This window comes from Periplaneta americana, chromosome 16 (genome assembly GCF_040183065.1).
Source record: "Periplaneta americana isolate PAMFEO1 chromosome 16, P.americana_PAMFEO1_priV1, whole genome shotgun sequence".
Classification (NCBI taxonomy): Eukaryota; Metazoa; Arthropoda; class Insecta; order Blattodea; family Blattidae; genus Periplaneta; species Periplaneta americana.
In genome coordinates this window covers 23,845,929-23,869,839 of record NC_091132.1, presented here as the reverse complement: position 1 = coordinate 23,869,839, position 23,911 = coordinate 23,845,929, and the positions used below count along the sequence as shown (strand labels likewise).

Here is a 23,911-nt window from a genome sequence, read left to right as displayed (position 1 = left end):
TTTGTACAGAAAATTACTATTTCAAATTAAGCCTATCATTGAATTTATTTTATGCTCGATCACGCCGAAATGTAGTAATTATACACCTGGTAGCAGTTCTTTAATGCACGTCATTAAAATACACCTACTCATTAAAGTACAGGTCTTCAGCCAATCACAAGTCAGCTTTGTACCGTTATATCGATTATTCTCGGATATGCAATCGACAGACAATTAGCGAAAAGTCACGGAGGTTGGAAATCCAATACTGTCGCAGAAGGTTATGTTCTGTTACTATAATAATTAGCGTTAATTGTAAATAATATTCAAATAAATTCAACTTATCATCTCGTTTTTCAATTCTAAATCAATTTCCAGGTTATATCAGACTAATGTTCATTCTTATTCTGTGCCAAGGTCAATGACATTCGGCCTCGGAAAAAATCAATACTTTCGCGTCTGCGCACATCTTACAATTCAGGTCAGTTCGCACATAACCATAAAAAGACCTAATTTTCAATACTTTCAAGTTAGAAATATGGTCGAGCATAAAAAGTCGTATGAAACTTGCCTATAATGGTAATTAAGACGCTCGTATGAAAATTATGAAACTCGCTTGCGCTCGTTTCATAAACAATCATACTTGCGTCTTAATTACTACAATTATAGGCTCGTTGCATAATGTACTATTATTACACTGTGCCTTTGTGTTATTTGACAACTTTATTAACCCTAATAAAAGTAAAACTATTACAAAAACTGATATAATCTCAGCAAGTATGATTATTTACGTTTGAGTCAACTAATTTTTATATATTTCGTGACTTTTAATTTCATTCGATGCAATCTGATGATATTTATTATTATTATTATTATTATTATTATTATTATTATTATTATTATTATTAATTCTTGTAAATTAATCATTGTAACCTGTTCTTCATTTTTTTGTTATCTTAATTATTTAGTTAATTTGTACTACAGTTATTCATTTTATTGTATTAATTGTATCACTGTGCTGGACTTTTATTGTCCAATGGCTGTTGTCCAGCACATTAAATAAATGAATAAATTATTAAGAAGCTTTCTGCATTTCCCTATCAAACCAATCTCAGGTAAAGGGTTGCGCTCCACAGTTTTAAAACTACTGCCGCTGAAAGACGAAGACAACGTCGCCCTCGCACGTTACTGGCGTTCGTAAAACGTCAGGAGGTTTGAGCGCGACTGTAGTTGCTTAATAGACGATGTTCGTCTCGTATTCACTTGCAAATAGATTATGCAACATTCGACAAATGGCAGCACGTGTATGCTTTGACATGTGCAGCATCTAGTGTTTGTGTAACTTTTATGTATGTACAGAAGAAACTCTGTTATCCAGACTAATTAGGACCAGGGGTCGTTTGGATAATCTAAAATCCGGATAATCGTATTCAAAATTTTAAAACAATATAACCAAGGATTTCAAAATGCTACATACTGTACAACAAAACATTTATGAACAATTACAATTGGCTGTTCTTTTCATAACTTTGCACCACAAACTTCCTTCAGCACTGTCAAGTTTGCTCGCAAATGTCGAGAGAGACTCAGATTGTTTCTTAATGTCGGAAAACAAAGAAACTGTCACTAACAGACGATAAAAAAAAGGCTTTTCACATCTGGATAACTAAGATCCGGATAATAGAGTTTCTCCTATACTTCAGTATTCAATAATATATCGTCGTTGTTCCTGCAATATTGATCGATTTTCAGAATTTTTGCTCTGTTAAATAACTTAAATAGTGATACAGCAAATAATAAAATCTCCTATATGTAATTATACTTCTTTGTTTAGAAAATGTAAGAATTCACAGTCTCCTATGTACGGGTGCCATAGGATGAGTAAATGTGTTTTCTCTTCCTGCTGAAAACTTTTATATTTTACACATAGGAGTTATTGCAGGAACAACGACGATATGTTAAAGGTAAAATGCACTAACTGTCTTGATACTTTTTCAATAAAAAGATGCATATGAAGAAAAAGCGTCTGGCAGAGACTTGTTGAACTTTGTGTTATACTGAAAATGTTACCAGTAATTTTCTCATCAATTGTACTTCGAACAATTTTCTTCTTCATTTTACATTGTACGAAAGAGAGTACCGAATGGAATAATATAAATAATTTCCAAAAAGCATAAGCTGTCATATATAAGATTGCCTTGAAAGTTAAAAATACATTATACCTTTCCTGCCTATGTCAGTGTTGATATGAATAACTGTTATTTAAATGTGCTGTTCCTTTTTTTTTTTTTTTTTTTTTTTTTTTTTTTTTTTTTTTTTTTTTTTTGTAGTATGTAATATGAAACTTGTATGTTCATAGGCTGGATTGGATTGGCGTTGATAGTGTATTTCTGTATCAATGCGGGATTTGGAGGAACAAAACTAGGGGAATGTTGGTCCATTCTGGAGGAACGATACCCAGAATACAGGAAGCCTGTTAGAAATCCATATGCTACAATTGCCTATAAAGCAGTAGGCAAATGGGGCAGGTATAATCATTTTAACGTCTATACCAGTTGATTTTGTAATTATACTTTTTTTGCAAATCTATTTTATTATATGTAAATGTATATGAACCTTGTATTCTTAATTTGTGAAGTATTTTCCTTACTAGTTATAAATTGCATGTATAAGAGCTTTTTAAACGTACAGGTAGTAACCAATTCTTCAGAAAAAAATAACTAGATGTTTTCTTAGAATAGGGTCGGAAGTTCTTGTGAGAATATCCACAACACACTCTTTCTCTCTCTAACTCTCAGTTTCTTGTTCTAACTGGTACTGAGTACAGAAATTCAGGACTAGATCTTTCCATACATGGTTTATTTTCTTGAGCTGTATGTAGAAGGGCTTAATGACTTACTGTTGACTTGGTAGGTACCGGTACTCTTGTTTCCTTCATCAGTTTATTTCTTTGTGTTTCTTTAATTGGTGCAATGTTGACTGAATGGCTAGAGAGTAGACTTTCCATACTGGACACGTTGTCTGTAAAGTGCAAGTTGAAATTGTGGTGGAAAAAGGTGTCGTGAAACATTTACACAGGGGTATGTCTGTCCCCTCTTTCCTATCATTATTCTACAAATTTACTATCTCCTCATTTCTGCTTCCATGAGGAAGTGGTCAGCATAACCAGCCATCATTGTCGTTGTATGGTAACATCTTTGTCACGTTTGAGAAGAATGTTATTTCGATATCTGGGTGTTAATGTATTACAAGGGATAACAGCTTTTCGATTTTAATTACTGGTGCTAAATAGAAAACTTCATATCTGACCAGCGACTTCAGCTAAAAGCAGGTTGTGAGAGAAAAATAAAGAATAGGCTGTTCTTACTATTTTATTGAACTGTTATATAATATACCTTTATAATTTATTTTATTCCCGTATTCTGCATCATTTGTCTTTATTTGAAATAACCTTGAATTTTAAACGAGTTGTAACATTTATAAACCACTTCTGTAGTAAGAGTGTGTTTGAATTTGGCTGGTATTTTTTCTAACAAATCATCATCATCATCATCATCATCATCATCATCATCATCATCATCATCATAAAACAAATCAAGGATTTAGGACCAGTGACCTGTTTCGGTCTTATTGTTCATCAAGGATTCTTCTAAGGCTCTAAGTGGACGACCTTGGCTCCATTTTCCTGTTAGTTGATATTTTGAAATTAAATTTGGTAGTCTATTCCTCTTCATTCTTCTCACATGTAAGCTCCAGTTCTTCCTATATTTTGTCAAGTACAGATTTGACGTCAAGCTCTGATAATATATTCTCATTTGTCTTGTGATCCTTCCATGTGTACTTTGCTGTTCTTCTGAAGAATTTATTTTCCACTGCAGTGATGTGGGATTCATCTTTATTTCTGATTGTCCAAGTTTCAAAGCCATATAATAGTGTAGGTATTACTAAAGTGTTGTAATATTTTCAAACGTGTATTTTTTTAACTTGAGAGGTTCTTAGGACTTTATTCATTATTCCATTAATTTTGAGAAATTTCGTAATTTTGGTGTTAATATCTACTTCATTTTCGTAGGAAATTGAGCACCCCAAGTAACTGAAGTTGTTTATTTTATTCTATTAGATTGTTATTTATTACTATTTTGCTTCTAACTGGATCTCTTAGCTTGAAAGTCATAGTTGTTGTTGTTGTTGTTGTTATTATTATTATTATTATTATTATTATTATTATTATTATTATTATTATTATTATTGTTATTATCCTCATATCATCATTCATAATTTTTCTGTAAATCTGTATGACTAATTAAGATTTTCTTCTCTCCACATCTAGCCGGCTAATCTCAGGATGTATCCAATTCACACTTTTTGGAGCTGGGACAGTGTACCTTCTCCTTTCATCGCAAATACTACGAGAACTACTAGAACATTTAGTACCAAAAATTGGATTCTGCATTTGGTTTTTAGTGATTGCTATGTTACTTTGCCCTGCAATGTGGTTGGGAACGCCCAAAGATTTTAGGTAGGATAAATTATTAACATTAAAGTACCAATCAAAAAGTGAAATGAAAATTCCTGACTAGTTGACGACAATGATGATAAAGGCTATGATAACGACCAGAAATAGATGCAAAACATCTGAAAATATCTATAACACAATACTTCAAGACACTTTTATATTTTCACGAGTTATACATAGGTACTGGTATAGACCCAGAAACAGTGCATGTGTAGTATGTTATAACTGGAACTTGGAAAATTCAAGTCGCCCAAATTTTGTTTCTGGGTCTGTACAGTAGGAAGTAATAAATTTTCGCACTCTTGTTAGTGCATAAATGAATTATTAAAATTAAATATCTCGGCTACTTTTCACAGTATTATGTAAAAAAGGGTTCATCAGCTCGAAGCTCTATAGAGCGCAGACCACCTGCTGCATTGCTCTGAAGTTGCATGGTTTAGAGAGCGGAGAAGTGGTTTCAGCTGTGCTGTGTTGTAATTTGACAGACATAAAAAACAGATTTTTGTGCATATTATTATTATTATTATTATTATTATTATTATTATTATTGTTGTTGTTGTTGTTGTTGTTGTTGTTGTTGTTGTTGTTGTTGTTTAGTCAACTGTCCATTGCATACATCGCTGACTGACTTACTTACTTACAAATGGCTGTTAGGGAACCCAGAGGTTCATTACGCCCTCACATAAGTCCGCCATCAGTCCCTATCCTGAGCAAGATTACCGGTAATTCAGTCCCTAGCATCATATTCCTTATCCTCCCATCTACGTCTTTTTTCTCAGATCTCTCAACTAACACTCTATATGCATTCTTGTATTCGCCCATACAATACAGCACAAAGGGAGAATCACGTGATTTTCATTTAATAGCAGAAGTGAAATTTAAAAAATCGCCATAATACGAAATTAGACTTAAAACGAGTTATGAAACGTACTTTTGCATGTATCATAAGTTTCATAAATACCGCAATGACCTTGAATTATACTAAAACTATACAGTACTTGAAAGAATGAAATAAAATTAATAATTTCCCCTTGCTCTTTCTCCCCTTAAATTTATTTTGCGTCTTATGATTACTATAAAACTGTCATATTTAAGTTTAATAATGTATTTTTCTAGGGTTTTTATCTCATCGTGCTACACACTTACTCAACGTGTATCATATTGTTTGCATCTGCGGTTGCAAATCAACATAAAATGAAATAGCCATCACCTTTGCAGTACATCCATGTATTGATACTCTGTTTTACGAATTATCCTTCTCATTAAATATGTTGAAAATGTTGTGCCTTTTCACAATAATCACTCTTTGCTGTAAACTATAGGCACACTCATAGGACAACAGTACGACTACGCAGTGTTGTCAGATCTTTAAAAAATATTTCCGGAGGTTGTGATGAAAAAAATCCGGAGATTTGTCCACAATTTCCGGAGGCACTTTCGAAAATCACATAAAATGTTATTTTAACCTTCTATTACAAAACATGAACCTATAATAAAAAGATTTCTACTTTAATTTTTTTAATTACCAATTTGATTAGTAGTTACCACCTTGTTCTCCTCATAGATGTTTCTCCAGACCAGATATGCTCATTTTTACGTGTTACATATTTTATATTTAGGGAAACTTTAATAGTCAAGTTATAAAATATTAACAAAACTTTAACTATATAATGTTCATCTATCAGTTTTAATGTATGCCAGAGATTGATTTTTCTAAAAAAGTAAATAATTTCCTACATTAAAAAATCCGGAGATTACAACATTATTTCCTATTTTTCCGGGAAGTTAAAAAATTCCGAAGATCTCCGGAAATTTTCGGAGACCTGGCAACACTGCGACTACGACTAAATACAGCTTGTGTAACCAACTGCCTGCTGGCTGACTGCCCACTCTCCCTTCCTTCCATCCGTCAGTGATAACGATGAATCACCTGAGTTCAGCACAGGCTACAAGTGATGCCACTTTAGTGTGTCTCTGTATACTGTACACTGATAGCAGCTGTACACTGCAACCCACAGTCACATACAGTAGAACCTCTATTATCCGTGGTAATGAAGGGGTTGGACTGAACGGTTAATCGAAAAAATCGAATAATCCGTACCATAAAATATTTTCGTACATTTAGTGAATAATGCTTACACTTTTGTAATTGGTTATTAACAACGGATTTTTAAGGGTCAAAGAAACTCCTTGTAATGCATTGATTAAAGTTCTCGTTAACACTTTGTTAAAAACATAAAATTTACTTTGTCATACGTTAAAAGTGTTAAAATTGTTAAAAAAAGGTGTATACCTTCGACAGACGGCCCGTTTCGACGCTATGTGTCATCGTCCTCAGTGTCTCTTGAACCACTGGTGATCTTGACTCTGCGATGTGCATTTGTCGATGGTAGGGGTGGTGGTGTGTTGTTCCTATGGTGGAGGCTGGCTGTTTGTATGTTATGATGTATTATGACGTCAAACTATGTGTGCATATCAAACTGCAGTTGTGTGTTAAGTATATATTGTGGGTAGGCTATTGTATTCTTATATATTTCGTACTGTTCTAGGATGTTTAACTGTGAACTTTTTGGTGTGATGTGTAAAATTTCTATATCTGTTTCTATATTATTGTAGTCATGATTATTGTTGATAATGTGGTCTGCATAATTTGATATGATGTAGGGTTTGGTTATAGCTTTAATATGTTCATTATATCTTGTATGAAAGGATCTTCCTGTCTGTCCTATGTAAAAATGTGGGCAACTATAGCATTTTAATTTGTAAACTTGTAATGGCTGTCAGTGGAAAGATAGGAATAGTGAAGGGCTCGTGTCGTAGATTTACATACTTTATACACTTTATCCTGAATTTTATTAAATTGAACACACTTGAGACTCCAATTTGAACACACTTGAGACTCTGATTTGAACACACTTGAGACTCGAATCTCGTATTCTAAATTGAGTCACAGTTTCTCGTTCTCCAAACCACTTAGTTTTTGTACTTTTTTGATACTTAGCACAACACGATTTTTTTTAAAAGCAAGGAAGTCATTTTACATAGAATTTATACAGCACGACAACTCGAACAGTAGACCATACTGTGCAAGGGTAAATTCTTGAAATAACCCTCTCTAGAAAAAATAACATGGTAATATAATGTACAGTATAGAAAAAAGCGACATAAAGACAGTTGGATAATCGGCCAATCGATTAATAGGGTGATGGATAAACGGGATTTTACTGTATATGTATACTTTGTTCCATAATGTCTGACAGGCGATGTAAACATTGCCGGCAGAGAGAGAGAGAAAAAGAGAGAAGAATAATTGCTATTGAACCAATGGCAGAGGTATCATTCCACGCTTATCTTGAAGTTGAGCGGTCTGAAGCGTTATACTCCCGCCCAACTTCAAGATGCATGGAATGAAACCTCTACCTTTGGTTGAATAGCAGTGATAATTCTCTCCTCCTGTGTCGGCAATGTTTACGTCGCCTGTCAGACATTATGGAACGAAGTATAGATTCATAACTTCTATGAATTTTATAATGAATGTAATTATAATACTTGTTGATTTTTTAATTTCAGAATTGTGGGTATAGGTGCATTGCTAACAACAGCATTTGCCTGTGTATTAATTTTTGTGCAAATTGTATTGGATGGATTCAACAAAAGTGTACCTGCAATACATGAAGTTCATGGCTTCGATAAGTTCTTTCTTGCCTTCGGCACTATTTTGTTTTCATTTGGAGGTGCATCTACATTTCCAACTATACAAAATGACATGATACGGAAAGAAAAGTTTTCTGTCAGTATACTCATTGGATTTTCAGGTAAATTGTGTTTTTACTTCAACACTTGCAAGGAAAACCAATAAGCTCTGAAAAAAATAAACGAAAATATTTATTTAATTTGATATATCTATGCAGCTCATTTATTTTCTAAAACTCAAGCAAATAGGTCGTAATCAAAAGAAAGATATGTTTCTTCTTCAGTCGCACACATGCACACGTACATGAAGTTTCTGTTGATAGTGGATTTTATTTCCTCAATCGAGAAATTCCCGTAGAATTTACAATAATAAAAAATTCAACACTTGGACAATAAATAGGGTGAATGGTCTCACTCAGTTGAATATTGACATTTTAGTTTTTACCTGGCTTTTCCAGCTAAATATTTTTAATGCTGAAAAATTAAGCGAATTTTAATAATTTCTCCTGATTCAGTTTTTGGATTAAAAATAATATTGTGTATGGAATGGTACTGTGTGTATTAAATTTTGCCTAAATTGGTTAATGGCTGTGTTAGTTATTAGAAAGACTCACACACATGTAGGGATACTACCTTGTAAGGTTTACTTCATTTTTCAGAACAATCATACAAGGAGGAAAGGGGGGAAGGATGAGGGAGGGGTTATGGAGGTGGAAGAGAGGAGTGGTGGGTGAGAGGAAGGGGGAGCATATAAGTAGATATGTAATAGAGATCCCAGGAAGCACTTAAAACCCATTCCACCAACATCCCGGGAATGCCAGGGGCTAATAAAATCTCCAAATTCTCCTTTAGAGTCATTGACTTGTAATGTCAATGAATTCGAAGAGCAAAAGCAAAAAATAATTGGTTCCTATTCCACTTTTGCTTATTTTTTCAAATCCAATGAAAGTCTGAATACATATAAATAAATGTTTTAAAAGGATTTCAACCATCCATTTTGCTATCTAGTACGCACTTAATTATTTTTCCTCTTTTTGCAACTTCATAGGTTTTTCGTCGTACAAAACAATATTAAGTGGCAGAAGGTCTAACCTTTTTCCAGAAAATGAAGAAAAATCATTTGTGTTGTATTGCAACCAGTGTTGAGTTTAGTCAGTGTAAGAAATATGTTTTTTCTTCTCTTCGGTATAAAAAAAAATTGAGTTATCTAGTTCTTGCATTCAGATAGGGATTTGATGATGCTGAAAAACTGTTCAATTACGCAGATTTATTGTATCTTATTTGGAAACATATTAAATACCATTTAGAAAACACTATTAATCTCTAACTAAAGGTTTATTTTGTAAATTATGTGAACCCATTCCAAAAGCTTTACGAACGAAGATATTTTAGCATTGAAATATTTAGGATTTCATATTTTGCCAAAATTTTCTTCAGATCATGTTGGTCTCTAATTATAATGTATTGTGATGTTTATTTCTACAGTGATACTAATTCTTTACCTGCCCGTGGCTGCTGCTGGCTATTTTGTATATGGGGAGGCAGTTGATACGAACATAGTATTAACAGTGACAGAAAGCACTTTGATAACAGTAGCCAATGTCCTGCTGGCAGTACATTTGGTTCTGGCATTTCTTATAATTATCAATCCCGTGTGTCAAGAATTGGAAGAGTTCTTTAAAGTTCCACATCGTAAGTATGATATACTAATAATTTTTTAAGCATATACATCTTGATTACACAACTTTTAACACTGTATCATTTCGGAATATGTATGATAAGAACTTTCTTGTGTTAAATTTTAACGTACCTTGTTAACATGTCTCGACCTATTTTCGGTCATCTTCAGAACTGGTCGTTGTTAAAGTTCCACATCTTGTTTCCTGTGTGGGTGCGTTCGTAAAGTAGAGTCAAAGAGTGTATGTGTTTTGAAATTGAGTTGTGTGTTGAGAATATCGTTGGGGTGTGTTTTTGTGTGTCTGTATATTTCATATTGTTCTAGTGTGTTGAGTTTCTGGCTTTTTGGTTGGATGTGCAGTATTTCCATGTCTGTGTTGATCTCTTTGTAGGTGTGGTTGGTATTTGTGATGTGTTCTGCATATGTGGAGGTGTTTTGTAATTTTGTTATGGCTGTGATGTGTTCTTTGTAACGTGTTTGAAATGATCTGCCTGTCTGTCCTATGTAGAAGTTGTTGCAGGTGTTACATTTGAGTTTGTATAAGCCTGTGTGGTTGTATTTGTTTGTTTGTGTCGTTTGTGTGTTGAGATGTTTTTGTAGAGTGTTATTTGTTCTGTATGCGATGTTGTAGTTTAATTTCTTGAATGAGGTTGCAATTTTATGTGTGTTTTTGTTTTCGTATGTTAGTGTGATGTATTTTTTGTGTTCTTGTGTTTGTGTTGAATTCTCCTGTTTTTTTTGTGGTTTTATTTTGTCTTGCATATTATGTTGTCTATTATGTTGGGGTTGTATCCGTTTTCTTGTGCTATGTATTTGATTGTGTTTAGTTCTTTGTTGTAATCCTGTTGATTCATTGGTATGTTGAGTAGTCTGTGTACCATTGTTCGGAATGCAGCTTGTTTGTGTTGTGTGGGGTGGTTGGATGTGTTGTGTGTTGTTGTTGTTGGTTTTCTGTATACTTTGAATGTGTGTTTGTTGTCTACTTTTGTTATTGTGATGTCTAGAAAATTTATGGATTTGTTTAGTATTGTATTGTAGTATAAATTTCATCCTTACACGTTTATTGATTCTCAAGAGACCAATACTTAGAAAGTACACATGACAATAGAACTATCGCAAAGTATTCTCTATTTTCATTTCATTTCATTTATTGTATTTCATAGATCTTACATTAGCACTGAACATTTAAGATGTGCAACAAGTCAAAATTTTGCAAGATTACAATTTTTTGTTGAGATGAAGTGAGGTTAGGCTGAGGACTCTCCATAGACACCCAGCATCTGCCCCATGGTTGGGTAAAACCTCGGAAGAAGCCAACAGATCAGATCAAACAGGGATCCCTAAATTGAAGACCTATCTTTACAAAGGGGCTAACAATAAGTGCCAGTTTTTCCAATTTCATGTTACAGTAGCATGCAAATTAATCCGAACAACGTAATTACTTATGCAAAAACACTCAAACTGGATAAAAAAAAGAATCTAAGACATACCTCAGTAATCTATGTGGCCTCCCTTGTTCCTAATAACAGCTCTGAGACGATTTAGCATGGATTCCACTAATTTCCCCCTTCGGACTTTGGTTTCTTCGGAGGTTTTCCCCAGCCGTGGGACTGAAGCCGGATGGTCTATGGCGAGTCCTTGGCATCAACCCCTTTGATTTGATTACCTGGTTGGGTTTTTCCGAGGTTTCCCCCACCGAAAAGGCAAATGCCGGGTAATATTTTGGCGAATCCTCGGACCTCATCTCATCTCACTACATCTCGCCAAAATGTAAAAAAAAATGTAAAAAAATGTAAAAAAAAAAACGTAAAAAAATGTAAAAAAATTGTACAAAATTGTAAAAATTGTAGAAAATTACTAAATTGTAAAACTATAAAAATTTGTAAAAATTGTAATTGTAATATTGTAAAATGTTGACATGTTCCACATCTTAAAGCTTCATTGCTCATGTAAGATCTATGGAATAAAATAAATGAATGAATGAAATGAATGAATGTATTCTTCATTTCATCATCGCGAAACCATACACCAATGAGGGCAGAAATCATCTTCTCCTTTGTAGAACAATCCATTTTTTGCATTCTTCTTTTGCAAATTGACCATAAGTTCTCAATGGGGTTGATGTCGGGTGAGTTGCCTGGCCAGGGGAGTACCTGAATATTCTTCTTGTTGAAGAATTCTGTAGTTTTTCGAGACGTATAGCATGGTGCCAGGTCTTGTTGGAACACGCCTCTGCCATCTGGAAATGATTTTTGCAGCTGATGTACGATTCTGGGTTCCAATAAGTGAATATATTTGTCAGAATTCATCATTCCCTTGATAGGTATTAATGCTCCAGGCCCTTCATGTGTAAAACAACCCAAAAACATTACTTTAGGGGGGTATTTGGGTGCTTGTTGGAGATGAGCTGCTGTTACTTTTTCGGATCCTTTCAGTACGTAAGAAACACGGTGGTCGTGGACCTCGAAATGAGACTCGTCAAAAAAAAGTACATTCTTGCAGTCATTCACTGTCCAGTGTTGATGTAATTTTGCCCACATTAAGCGTTTTTTGCACATAACAGGTGTTAGCAGTTGCTTCTTAATAGGCTTACGAGCCCTTCGCCCAGCTTCCAAAAGCCTATGCCGCACCGTTGTGACGTGAATATTCGCCCCAGTGGTAGCCATTAACTCGCGGGTTAAGTCGACAGCAGTTAGTCTAGGATTTAATTTACTTTTCCTGACAATTAAACGATCATCTGCAGGTGAAGTCTTTCTTTTCCTGGCCACAGTTTCCTTTTTTCTGGGGTGTGATGGATCCAGTCTCCCTGTATCATTTTATGATCGAATTAACAGTAGCCAAACCAATGTGACATTCTGCTGCAATTTGCCTCTGTGTCATAGAAGAATGCTCTGCTAATGTTATAATTTTAGATCGTTTTCGTGGAGTTGTATCCATTTGTGAAGACGACAGAATGTACACAGGATTGCAGTATTAAGTCTTAAACACAACTGAAATGCTTATAAGTACAAAACGACAGGCAAAATGTCACATATTATAAAAAAAATAATGACAGACCTTCAATAATGGAATTACACGTACTACAGATGCCAATTAAAGCGGTATGAGCAGCTGTGAGGCCATCAATGACAGAAAATGTAAAAATATGTCGTGTTCGGATTAATTTGCACGCTACTGTATTCCACCTAAGGGAGGTAGGCCTACATCTCTTTGAGCATATCATACTAAATGGAATCTGTCCTACTTCAACTGTACGTGACTCATTCATGCGCTGAAAGATGATGTTGGAAGTATCTCAACATGCATTTCGCAGTGTGTATTTTCATTAATAGCTCAGAAACTTGTTTTTTGTGCTTAGACACTTAGGAAAGACAGGTCTTCAATTGCAAATTAATATAGGCTACATATTGCTGTTTCAATCTCCAATAATAAATTGAAAGAATTTCATTGCATTAATATTGAGAACAGTGGCGGCTCCTGCGTATTTCTTAAGAGGAGGAAAGAAGGTAACAGGACGAAATGACACCTTCATGAATGAAACATGCTACAAATTAGCCAACATGCATACATGTAAGACCAGGTAGTGTTGGGGGTTGGTCTTCCCTTCTGTATAGCAATAATCTCTTCTTGTAAACTGAGTTTCCTAAATTTTCCAAAATATATAATGCTTTCATTTCCATTCATTGTTGAATAATTGCACAAATTAACAATTACAAGGAAATTCACCTCGCAGCATTTTTCGAGCACACTACAGCATCACACGTGTTGGAAGAGACTATAGCTACTAACACGTAATCGGAAACGCGGAAATGGGAATGGGAAATAATCTGAGGAAAGCGAGAACACTGCACCCACCGACGTGGTCTGTGTTGCCACATGTACATTTTAAAAGTTCAGTATCACATGCTTTTGAAGAATATCAGTTCTTATAAAGTCATACTACCATTATTGTTCAAAGCTGCCGGTAGCCAATTAATTTTTTAAGTTAAAAAATAATGTAGTTTGGAGTACTACTTTCAATTTCAAATATATTTGTACAAAACTGACAACTTGACTGTTGCCCTGTCTAGTACACAATGAATGGAAGTGAATTTCAGGGGCCAAAAAGATCTGCGATACTAACGTAGAACTACTTCCTCTTTGTTTTATATAAACCCAACTTTAACTTTCAAATATCCTTGAAAGTTTCAAACCATGAATAGTAGCTTATATAAAGTGCAATGAATAATATTTTTGATTTATAATTTAAAAAAAAGTTTATATGGTGTCTTTCATAGCGTTGCGTTAAACTGTTTTTATTGTGCCTCCTTCTAGATGTGTTATAGTCTGGTTGAATGCAAGATCGTTAGATGGCAGTGGTAGCAAGCTTGCTGCACGACCAGTCTGTTTCTATTTCCCATCCATGCGGTGATTCAGAGGAGGATCTCCTCCCTCTCCATTCATTTACTCGCTTTAATACTCTGCTTCTTTCTCTAGCCGCTAGTGCGCTGTTGTCTATGTGTGCTTTCTGCAGTAAAGGAGGAATGGATTGACTTTCCTCCACACAAACAATCTCGCATCTTTCTCACAGTTTTCTAGCAGCACATGAGCGCGCATCATTTAAAACTCGATCAACCGAGGTTTTCTTATAGCTGTGAACTTAAAAATTATCCAATCTTCCTTGAATTTCAAGGCACATATTTTATTTGGTATTTACTTTCAAAAGAAGAAAAACGTGAGGAGAACGTTCCTCCCTTCCCTCCCCCGGGGAACCGCCACTGATTGAGAATATAAGTAGTACCAAAAATTTAATGTTTTTGTGTTTGAATATCATTTCACAGATTTCCATTGGAAGCGGTGCCTGGTGCGGACAGGAATGATTTGTGTAATGATATTTATTGGTGAAAGTATTCCAAGATTTGGAAAGATACTGTCATTGGTTGGTGGATCTACAATCACACTTCTTACATTTGTATTGCCATCTTATTTCTACATGAGACTGTGTGATCAGGAAAGGCAGGAGGATTGGCCTGACAGGTATTATTACTTTATCATAAAAATTATCGGTATTATGAAGTCTAATTAATATCTAACTAGTTCAGTTAGTATTTGGTGACTTGTCAATAAGGAAACGTTATTACACAGTGACGAAAAATTCGATGCCCAAACTGCTAAGGGCAATAGAATAGACTAAAACAATTTTTTTTTTTTTTGTGAAATAACTCATTCTAAGTGTAGTAACCACTTGCACGGGACAAACTGAATTTCTAACTTAGAATAAGGATTGGTGATTAAATCTTCACGGGAATTTTGTCATTTTTAACCTCCTTTTCACTCAATTTTAAGACTTTCAAGGACTAAGCGGAGTTCAAAGAAAAATTAATTATCAACACATTTCTCGGTTTCATGATAAAAAATATAACAAAGACCATTTCGGTACTTCTGCCAGAAAAAAAGCGCTCATTATTATTAATGTTGTTGTTATTGTTATTTGCAGATTTTTTCTCTTATCAGAGATTACCCAGTAGCCTATTCCCAAATGCAGTCTACCCTGTCACTGTTCTTCTTCCAATTCACAGTCTTACATTTTCCTTATCGTGAGACCTTTCCATATAAGTCATGGCCTTCCTTTCTTCTGGCATCCTGAAGATGACCAATACAAAGCCTTTCTTGGCCATATGTTAAGTCCAAAATAATGATTTGTTTCAGATCTTAAAATACTCATCCTGCTTGTCTTTTCTCGTCCTGGATTTCATTTCACTTGCTTTTATACAGTAATTTACGCAACTCTGAAATTTTGTAATGTGTGTTCTCGAAAAGTATGTTTATTTTCTCTCTCTTTTTTTCCCCAGGAACATCCCATTTTACATCCGTGTGTACTTGTGGGAACTTATTATCATAGGTCTTGTTGGTGGCAGTGCTTCAACATACAGTGCTATTTTAGCAATTTTTGGACCACACTCCTTTACAAAACCATGCTATTTGCAATGACTTAAGTTATTATTAGGAAGCAAAATTAATTTAACAATGTATTGCCCTCTTATGTATAGTATAATGAAGTTACATAACAGTATCTAATGCTTTGTAAGGTTTATTATTATTATTATTATTATTATTATTATTATTATTATTATTATTATTATATTAAAAATGTCTTCTTTTATAATAATGGAAAAATTTCTATCATGTTCCTGTAAATGTAGTTCTAAAATTTCAAAAGAATGTCCATTTCAGAATCCTTTATACAAATATAAAATGAAAGATCATGTAAATTGCTTTAATTGGTATATATATGCTTAAGCAACTTCCTGTGCCCAAATTTTTCTTCATTCTTCTTCCTAGTCTCCTTCTGCCAATCCTTTGTATTGCATACAGGTAGGTATTTTTATGACCATCATCCATCCATGTAGTTAATGGCCTTTCCCTCTTCCCTCTGCCTTCAGGGATCCATTTCAACATCTGTCTTGGCAGTCTCTTCTCCTCCATCCTCCGAACATGGCCGTACCAGGTTAAACTGTTTGCTACGAATATAGTCAACTATAGAATTTTGATATTCCATTTTTTTTTATTTCTTAATTTCACACTTTATCCAATTTTGAACATCGACGTTGGACCTCGGACTCATTTCACCATCATTTGTTCAAATGCCATTGTCATCATTAACACAGGTCGGGTTAAGTTGATTGTACATTGTGCTATAGATCATTCATAGAACAAGAGTGGTAAGCACAATAAGCCTCAAGCTGTGATGCAAGCCTTAGAACCCCTCTTTCGTAAAAAGGTTTTGTCAATTTTATGCCTTGGGTACATTTGTATGTTCATAATAAAAATATGAAACTATTATTGAGCTTATTTTATCGTCCTATTGTGTCCTCCCCCACAAAGAAATCGTTCTATCTTTGCCTATGGGTGAGATGTTCTGGAACTGGGCCCCAGCTGAAATTAAGCCCTGCATCATTATGAATTCCATTGAACTTTCTTATGGGGGACTATTACATAGTGAATTGAACTAGAATAAGCCACTCATTAGGTCTAAAATCTTGATAGTATAACTGAAACGTTTAAAAAAAAGTTGAGTTCCGTCGGATTGAGCCCCATTATGTTATTTCCTAACTCCTGCATTACTATGCTATGATCAACACACCACACCCATTCCTAAGATCACGCATACACGCTCCCATCCATTACAGGAATGTTGGCTGGTGCTGGCTGTATTACACAGCGACACTTTCTGTCACGGATCCGGGGACTTTCCTCGGGGTATATGAGTTACTAGAACTCCGTATGTTACCCTGCAGCTGGAATCGCAGGAACTCGTCAGCTGCGCTTGGAACGACTGCATATATAGTAAACGAAATAAAATATTGCTACCAGCAGGTAATAACGAGTACGTTAATAATTAAAAATTTCTTATATGTAATCCACCCATTAAATGTAATATTTACAATTTAAGACATTTTATCACATGAAATGGTTTATTAATTCACGGCGATATTTATGTGTGAGATGGTTTTCTATATTCTGATATTAAAATTAAGAAGCGTCATATTCCATTTTTGCACGTACTTCGACAGGATCTACATTAGTCCATATTCCGTAATATTGGCGACACTGGTCAAAGTTGCTAATGGCAGGAATATTTATAATCTGTTGTGGCCTAAACAATAATCTGATAACGTCGAAATTCCTCACTCCCATGTAATACATTCCATGTAACGATTAATTATGAAATATTATTAAATTTATAAACGCAAGAAGTGATTTTGGAGGTTAACTTCCAGCCTCAAAAATTCCCTTTCGTCCGCTGCTTTGGAATGGTTGCTAGCGTGCTTGATTGCGAAACTAGCGCGCCCGGGATCGAATCTTGGTTACGCCAAGTTGGCTGGTTGAAATTTTTTTCCGGGGTTTTCCTCAACCTGTTAATAGGAAATGCTCGGTAACTTTACGCGCCGAACCTGGATTCATTCGCTATCATCACATTCCTCATCTATCCTGCTTACTACTCTTGATACACTACATTTTAAAATAAAAACAGTTCATACAAATTTATGTGTTATTACGCGTACCGGTATTATTATTATTATTATTATTATTATTATTATTATTATTATTATTATTATTATTATAAGAGATACAGGGTAAATATTAATATTTTGGCATCGTTTAATTTCCTTCATGGTTAATTCTGCACTAACTGCATAACGCTAGCTAGATTTTACTTTCAAAATGTGTGTTCAAGCTTCTGCCCAGTGACATTCCTGATAAATATATTGTATGTTTATTTTGAGGACTAATTAATTATTAATAATGCCATTCATACAAATATCCAGACTTCAGTTACCCAGGAAACTTTTCTTCTTTAAGAAAAATTTCCGGAGAATTCAACCCGGGAATCGAACCTGTGTCCTCCAGATCTGGAAGCCAGCATGTTGGTCCAATTTCCTTTCTTAAAAAATAGTCGAAATTTCCCTGAGAAAGGGAAATTTCTCTCAACTTACCAACATTGGTTTAGCGCCTTCAACCTACGAATGTCAGAGCACTCGGCGTTGTTCCATTCAATTTGTGTATTTGATTTGGCTCTATGTATTCACCTGAAGACTTTCAAGAGGACAAAACTTATTTAAGCGAGACTTTTTGTATATAATGTTCACTTTTTACTTCTGTATCGTATGATCGTTTGTATGATCAGTCGGATCAATCTTGTTTTTGCCTTGTCACGCAACTGTGCGATCAAAATGGCATAGTGTGCTTGAATTGTAAGGAAGAGTGATATGGTTCGATGTGTAATGTCAAATGTACAAAATATTATATTGGGAAGTAATTTGATGTAGTGTAATCAAGACGACATTCGTTGAGGGATGTTGGAAATATTTAAAGACATATTTTAGGATTAATGAGGTAATTATGAAGATAGTTAAATGTTGTTTATTTTGCGGTTGTCAAATAACTTCATTCACATTCATATTGATTTCAGCTTCTGCTTTGACATTAGAATTAGAATATTAGAAGTATTGGCAAAATGCATGAAAACCACTAATTTGTTGTCACTTTAAGGAAAGTGATTATTATATAATGATTTTCACTCTATTTTATGTTCAAAATAGATAGAAACTTTTAAAACGTAGATAGAGATTATATTTATTGCAGTCTAATGAGAGGCTACTATTTTATTCGTGAATGCATCCGCACTAATATTTAAACATGTTACGAGCAGAGAAATTGTTGTAGACAATTAAACATACTTTGAGATCTGAATGTAACGTGATAACCAGACATGCGCGAGCGCGCACATACAGTATAGTAGTATACTGTTGTAGTAGGCCTACTATGTTTAAGCTGGACTAATGGAAACCACAGTCTAGTATATATAGTCACGAAGCTTTAGTTGTTGAGGGTACTAGGAACAATAGATTGTGCCGGTACTATTTCGAATTGTCTGTAATGAGGCGATAGCGATTCTAGTGATTAGCAACTATGTATGGTTGCAAATTCCGTACGTATTGAGCTTCGTGACTGTGTATACTAGACTGTGTGGAAACTATAGTTGTGGGTTGTTGCAATGGTCATTCAATTTAGAATCAATATACTAAGTAAATAATCATTCATTGGAATCGTTTATTGCATCATCATTGAATGTCTTCAAAGTTTAATTACATTTTATGGCCTACAGCTTCTCACAGGACTGTTCGTGTAAAATCTTGATGTTTTTTGTGCTGTATGTGAATGAAATTAAATACTTTCATGATTTCTAGTTTAGGCTTACTATTTCGTTAAGTGTTATGGCGGAACACTCATCTTGTAATTCTTCGCATTCAGAATGTGTGTTATTTGCTACATTTTTATCGTACGAATCCTGTAAATTAATTATGGACTTATCGCTAATTTCAACCTTTAATCCATTCTTTTCCCAGTAAAACTATTCAATTTTTGCATACGATCACTGGCTTTTTTTTTTTTTTTTTTTCAGTTTCTTCAGTAACTTTTTCAGTAACACACTCAAACAACGGTTTTACAGCAAAGCTTTTAAATGAAATGTTATATTTGGCAACGTCATTTTTTGCCTGTCTTCATATCAACTCTGTGCACTGAAGTCTCAGTGATGTGGTGTCAGTCGTACTACAGTGTGACCATTTCTCCGAGTCTATTTCATAAATCCTTAAATTTTCCTTTTTCAATTTCCTAAGTTTATACAACACGGCTTTAGTGGATCAGGGATTGAATTCTATATTATCATTGTGAATTTATGACTGTGTAATTATGGCCTTGAAATAGCAAAAGTGCCAAAAATAAGGAACAGAGATATTTGAGAAAAACTGATACTATAAAGACCTGTGAAGTATTGTCCAGCGTCATGTACTGGTCATGATTTGAACTGCTTAGAGGTACCGGTATCTTGGCAGTTGCCCTGATTGATATGTAGGAATAACCGCCTAACCTGAGATGGTACAGAGCACATACCAGTCGACCTGGTTGGCGAGTTGGTTTAGCGCTGGCCTTCTATGCCCAAGGTTGCGGGTTCGATCCCGGGCCAGGTCGATGGCATTTAAGTGTGCTTAAATGTGACAGGCTCATGTCAGTAGATTTACTGGCATGTAAAAGAGCTCCTGCGGGACAAAATTCCGGCATATCCAGCGACGCTGATATAACCTCTGCAGTTGCGAGCGTCGTTAAATAAAAAACATAATGTTAACGTTAAAAAAGCACATACCAATGTGAAAATCTTAATTTCGAAAAAAATGATATTTGGCATCTGACTCAAAAGCAGCCATTTTAGCTACAACATCCACTTTAACACCAAAAAGTCAACAAATTCTTGAGTGCTGGAAATGTCTATTTCACCTCAACAACCTGAAGAAAAAAATAGTTTTCCAATGGATACCAGCACACTACGGATTGACTGGCAATGATGCTGCTGATTATCTTGCCAAAAAGGGCTGTGGTACTAAGGACTTATTCAGAAACCTGCTACACAATTATCCTATTATGTAACAAAAAGAATGATTACTTCACAATACCACAAAATTATAACAAATCATCATCTCCAAATTTCCAAAAATAAAAGGTGGGATTCTGTCTCAACCCAAAACTTCCCTGGATACTCAAGGAAGAATGCAGTTGCAATTTTTAGACTGTTTACGGCCATGACTGCTTGGCCAAGCATCTCCACAGGATTGGGATATTTCCTTCACCACTCTGCTCCTTATGTGATCTTCAAGAGGAAATGGATCAAAATCATCTTTAACACTGCCCAGCCACTATCAACTTGGCGTCCTTGAGTGAAAAATACTGGAGAGCGAGAGAATTAATGATTTCGTTGTCAGAAATTCAGCATTAGCAAACAACAGCATATTTTAAAGTCTTAATTATCATTTTAAGAGAGATTTGGAAGAGGTGGATGGAGAGAGGTGAACCCGATGCCTAACAGCATCAGAGATTGGAAGAAGAAGAAGAAGAATTATGATCATTTTTAATATAAATCTCGATTACACATTTTTAACATTTTCATCACTTAAGACACTATTGTGTTAATGACTGTTGAACTGTGGTGGTAATTTACCTTCGTTGACTAATTTCGGTTTATATGTAGCCAACTTCAGATTCTTTTTAAGTAAGGATGAAGTAGATGCCTTGTTTATTTTTGTGGAATGATAGAGTTATTCATAACTATGATTATGTTTTGGGGAATATTGAGTAACAGTTGATTAACAACCAGTCTTTAAAGCAGAGATAGGCATCGTGCCCCACTGACCTTCACAGAGCTTATCGCTCTGAGTGACATCATCTTCACAGTCCCCATTCCTCCCTCACATAGCTCCTAGGCGTGGGCAGGTTCTATATCAGTTTCATAAGCAATATCAGTGGTGGCATAATGGCATTATCAAAGCAGTGTGTACGCGTTAGAAAACTATTATTTCATGAGAAATGGGAGGAAGAGTTTTTTTGCTGTTTAGAAGGGGAGAACATACGATGTATGTTATGCTCGAAAATCCTATTAGGCATTAATAAATTGAATATGCAACGACATTACTCCTTATGTTATAAAGAACATGCTGAATTAGAAGGTAAGACAAATTAAATGTTATTTTTCTTACTATTCCGAAGAAAATTTATGATCTTAACATTTGCATAGTATACTAAATACGACATTATACCTTAAACACGCTGCATTAAAAGGTACGAGGAATTAAATGTTGTTTGTACATATTATTTCCAAAAGAAATTTATAAAAAAATTATCAAATGTGCGTAGAAAACGAAATATGATTTTCTGAAATTATTTTAGATCGAGAACATGCAAATCTATTAAGTAATCTTGATAAACGCCAGAATATTCAAGAAAATAAACATAGACAACGTGATGGAATATTATTGGCTAGTTACGTAATTTCTCGCCTGTGATTTAAATCAATTCAATGATGGAGAAATAGTAAAGAGGTTTATGATTAAAGCTGCCGAATTAATTTTCCAAATTGAATAAAAGTTTTCGAGTCTCTCACGTTAACCAAGCGCTTTCCTAATAATTTGCCACTGACCGCCTTAGCGATTACGATAAGGTGACGCAGGTCACAGCAGTTTATATTTCCCATCCTACTCTGCAGTCTCCTCTCCTAGTAAACAAACTATTTCAAATCGAGTGCCTCACGTAACCGAAAATTGTGCCCATGTATGCTTTAAAGACTGTACTACAGTACTCATCTCTTCTTGGTAAGCCTTTGTGGACTTCGATTTAAAAGTTGACAATTGGGGATGAAATCAGTTGAACACGCAACATGTAAAGCTATGAAGCACTGACGTTTTCCTATTGGGATTGTAAGTGGGACGTCATTGTCATCTTTTTGGTTTTCCATAGGTCTGCTTTGCTTTTGGTTTGGTGTACATTCACTCATGTTTCGTCTACGAAGGCCTACTCAGTGGGATGACCCGTAGCTTATAACTGTGTTCTAAAAAATTTAAACTCTTTGAAACGATATCCGGCCTTTCCATTAAGAACTATCTTTCTTCCACTTGTAGGCTATTTTTAACGAATCGAAAATTTATTTTCCTGAAAACTTGCTTTAAACTCCATGTACTTCGCTTGCTTGAGTTTTCTTTTGTTCATTAGAGTTATTGAACCGTACAAGCAGTTACACCAGTAGCTGCAACGTTCCTTCAATTACACTCATTAAGTTACTTAAATTCATTTTGAATCTTGCGTACACTACTTTTAACACTTGAATATAATTAATTGATTAACTAGTGGACTTGCTCATGTTAATTATGTAAGATTTGTGCGGCTTACAGCTGTTTCAGTGCTTCACGCATCATCCTCAGAGCCTACTAGATCTCGGCGTCACACACACTATTTGACTCCACTCTCCAACACCTTTCAACAATCACACACACCCACATTACAGGCAGAGAAGTTCGAGATGACGCCGAAATCTAGTAGACTCTGAGGATGGTGCGTGAAGACTGAAACAGCTTTAAGCCGCACAAATCTTACATAATTAACAAGAGTAAGTCCGCTAGTAAATCAATTAATAACTTAAATTGTTTACCACATTGCAGTGCCTCATCACTGAAAAATTGAAGAACTTTAATAATAATTTCCCTAGTATATGACTTTACTGTTTTTCCCATTTATTATGAACCTAAGCACAGTTACCAGATAATTTACAGAATACACACCATTGATATTTCCCTTGTTGCTACTTCGGTTCCAGACAATTGGCCACAGAAAATTGATAATAAGGACAATTCGCCACAGATAGACAATTCGCGACAAATAGACAATTTGCCACAGATAGACAATTTGCCACAGGTAGACAATTTGCCACAGAGAGACAATTTGTCACACTGAGGTACAAAGATAAATCCATGACTTCCAGAAGCTCTATAATGTGCGAATGGATACAGAGATTAATAATTGTAAATTCCACTAGGAAAGTCCAGGATAACAGAGAGGGTTTGGAATTGAACGGGTTACATCAGCTGCTTGTCTATGCAGATGACGTGAATATGTTAGGAGAAAATCCACAAACGATTAGGGAAAACACGGGAATTTTACTGGAAGCAAGTAAAGAGGTA

At 34.9% G+C, this 23,911-nt stretch overlaps 2 protein-coding genes across 8 annotated transcripts in view; both read left to right on the top strand.

Moving 5' to 3' along the window:
- Positions 1 to 16,150, top strand: part of LOC138691637 (uncharacterized) — a 36,337-nt gene extending 20,187 nt beyond the window's left edge. Inside the window, exons 3-8 of one of the 2 annotated variants that reach the window (XM_069813816.1) lie at positions 2,339 to 2,507; positions 4,310 to 4,498; positions 8,066 to 8,310; positions 9,674 to 9,880; positions 14,687 to 14,882; positions 15,698 to 16,150. In XM_069813816.1, the coding sequence (XP_069669917.1) occupies positions 2,339 to 2,507; positions 4,310 to 4,498; positions 8,066 to 8,310; positions 9,674 to 9,880; positions 14,687 to 14,882; positions 15,698 to 15,836 (1,145 nt within the window). In that variant the 3' untranslated portion in view covers positions 15,837 to 16,150. The remainder of the gene's footprint in view (positions 1 to 2,338; positions 2,508 to 4,309; positions 4,499 to 8,065; positions 8,311 to 9,673; positions 9,881 to 14,686; positions 14,883 to 15,697) is intronic. The other variant, XM_069813817.1, reaches the window with a different exon arrangement.
- Positions 16,151 to 18,387: 2,237 nt separating this feature from the next.
- Positions 18,388 to 23,911, top strand: part of fry (Protein furry) — a 719,047-nt gene continuing 713,523 nt past the window's right edge. For 3 of the 6 annotated variants that reach the window (XM_069813810.1, XM_069813808.1, XM_069813806.1), the window contains exon 1: positions 18,389 to 18,743. The gene's annotated coding sequence lies outside the window, so the exon portion shown is untranslated. Of the gene's footprint in view, positions 18,744 to 23,911 lie in introns of all 6 variants that reach the window. The other 3 variants (XM_069813811.1, XM_069813807.1, XM_069813813.1) reach the window with 2 other exon arrangements.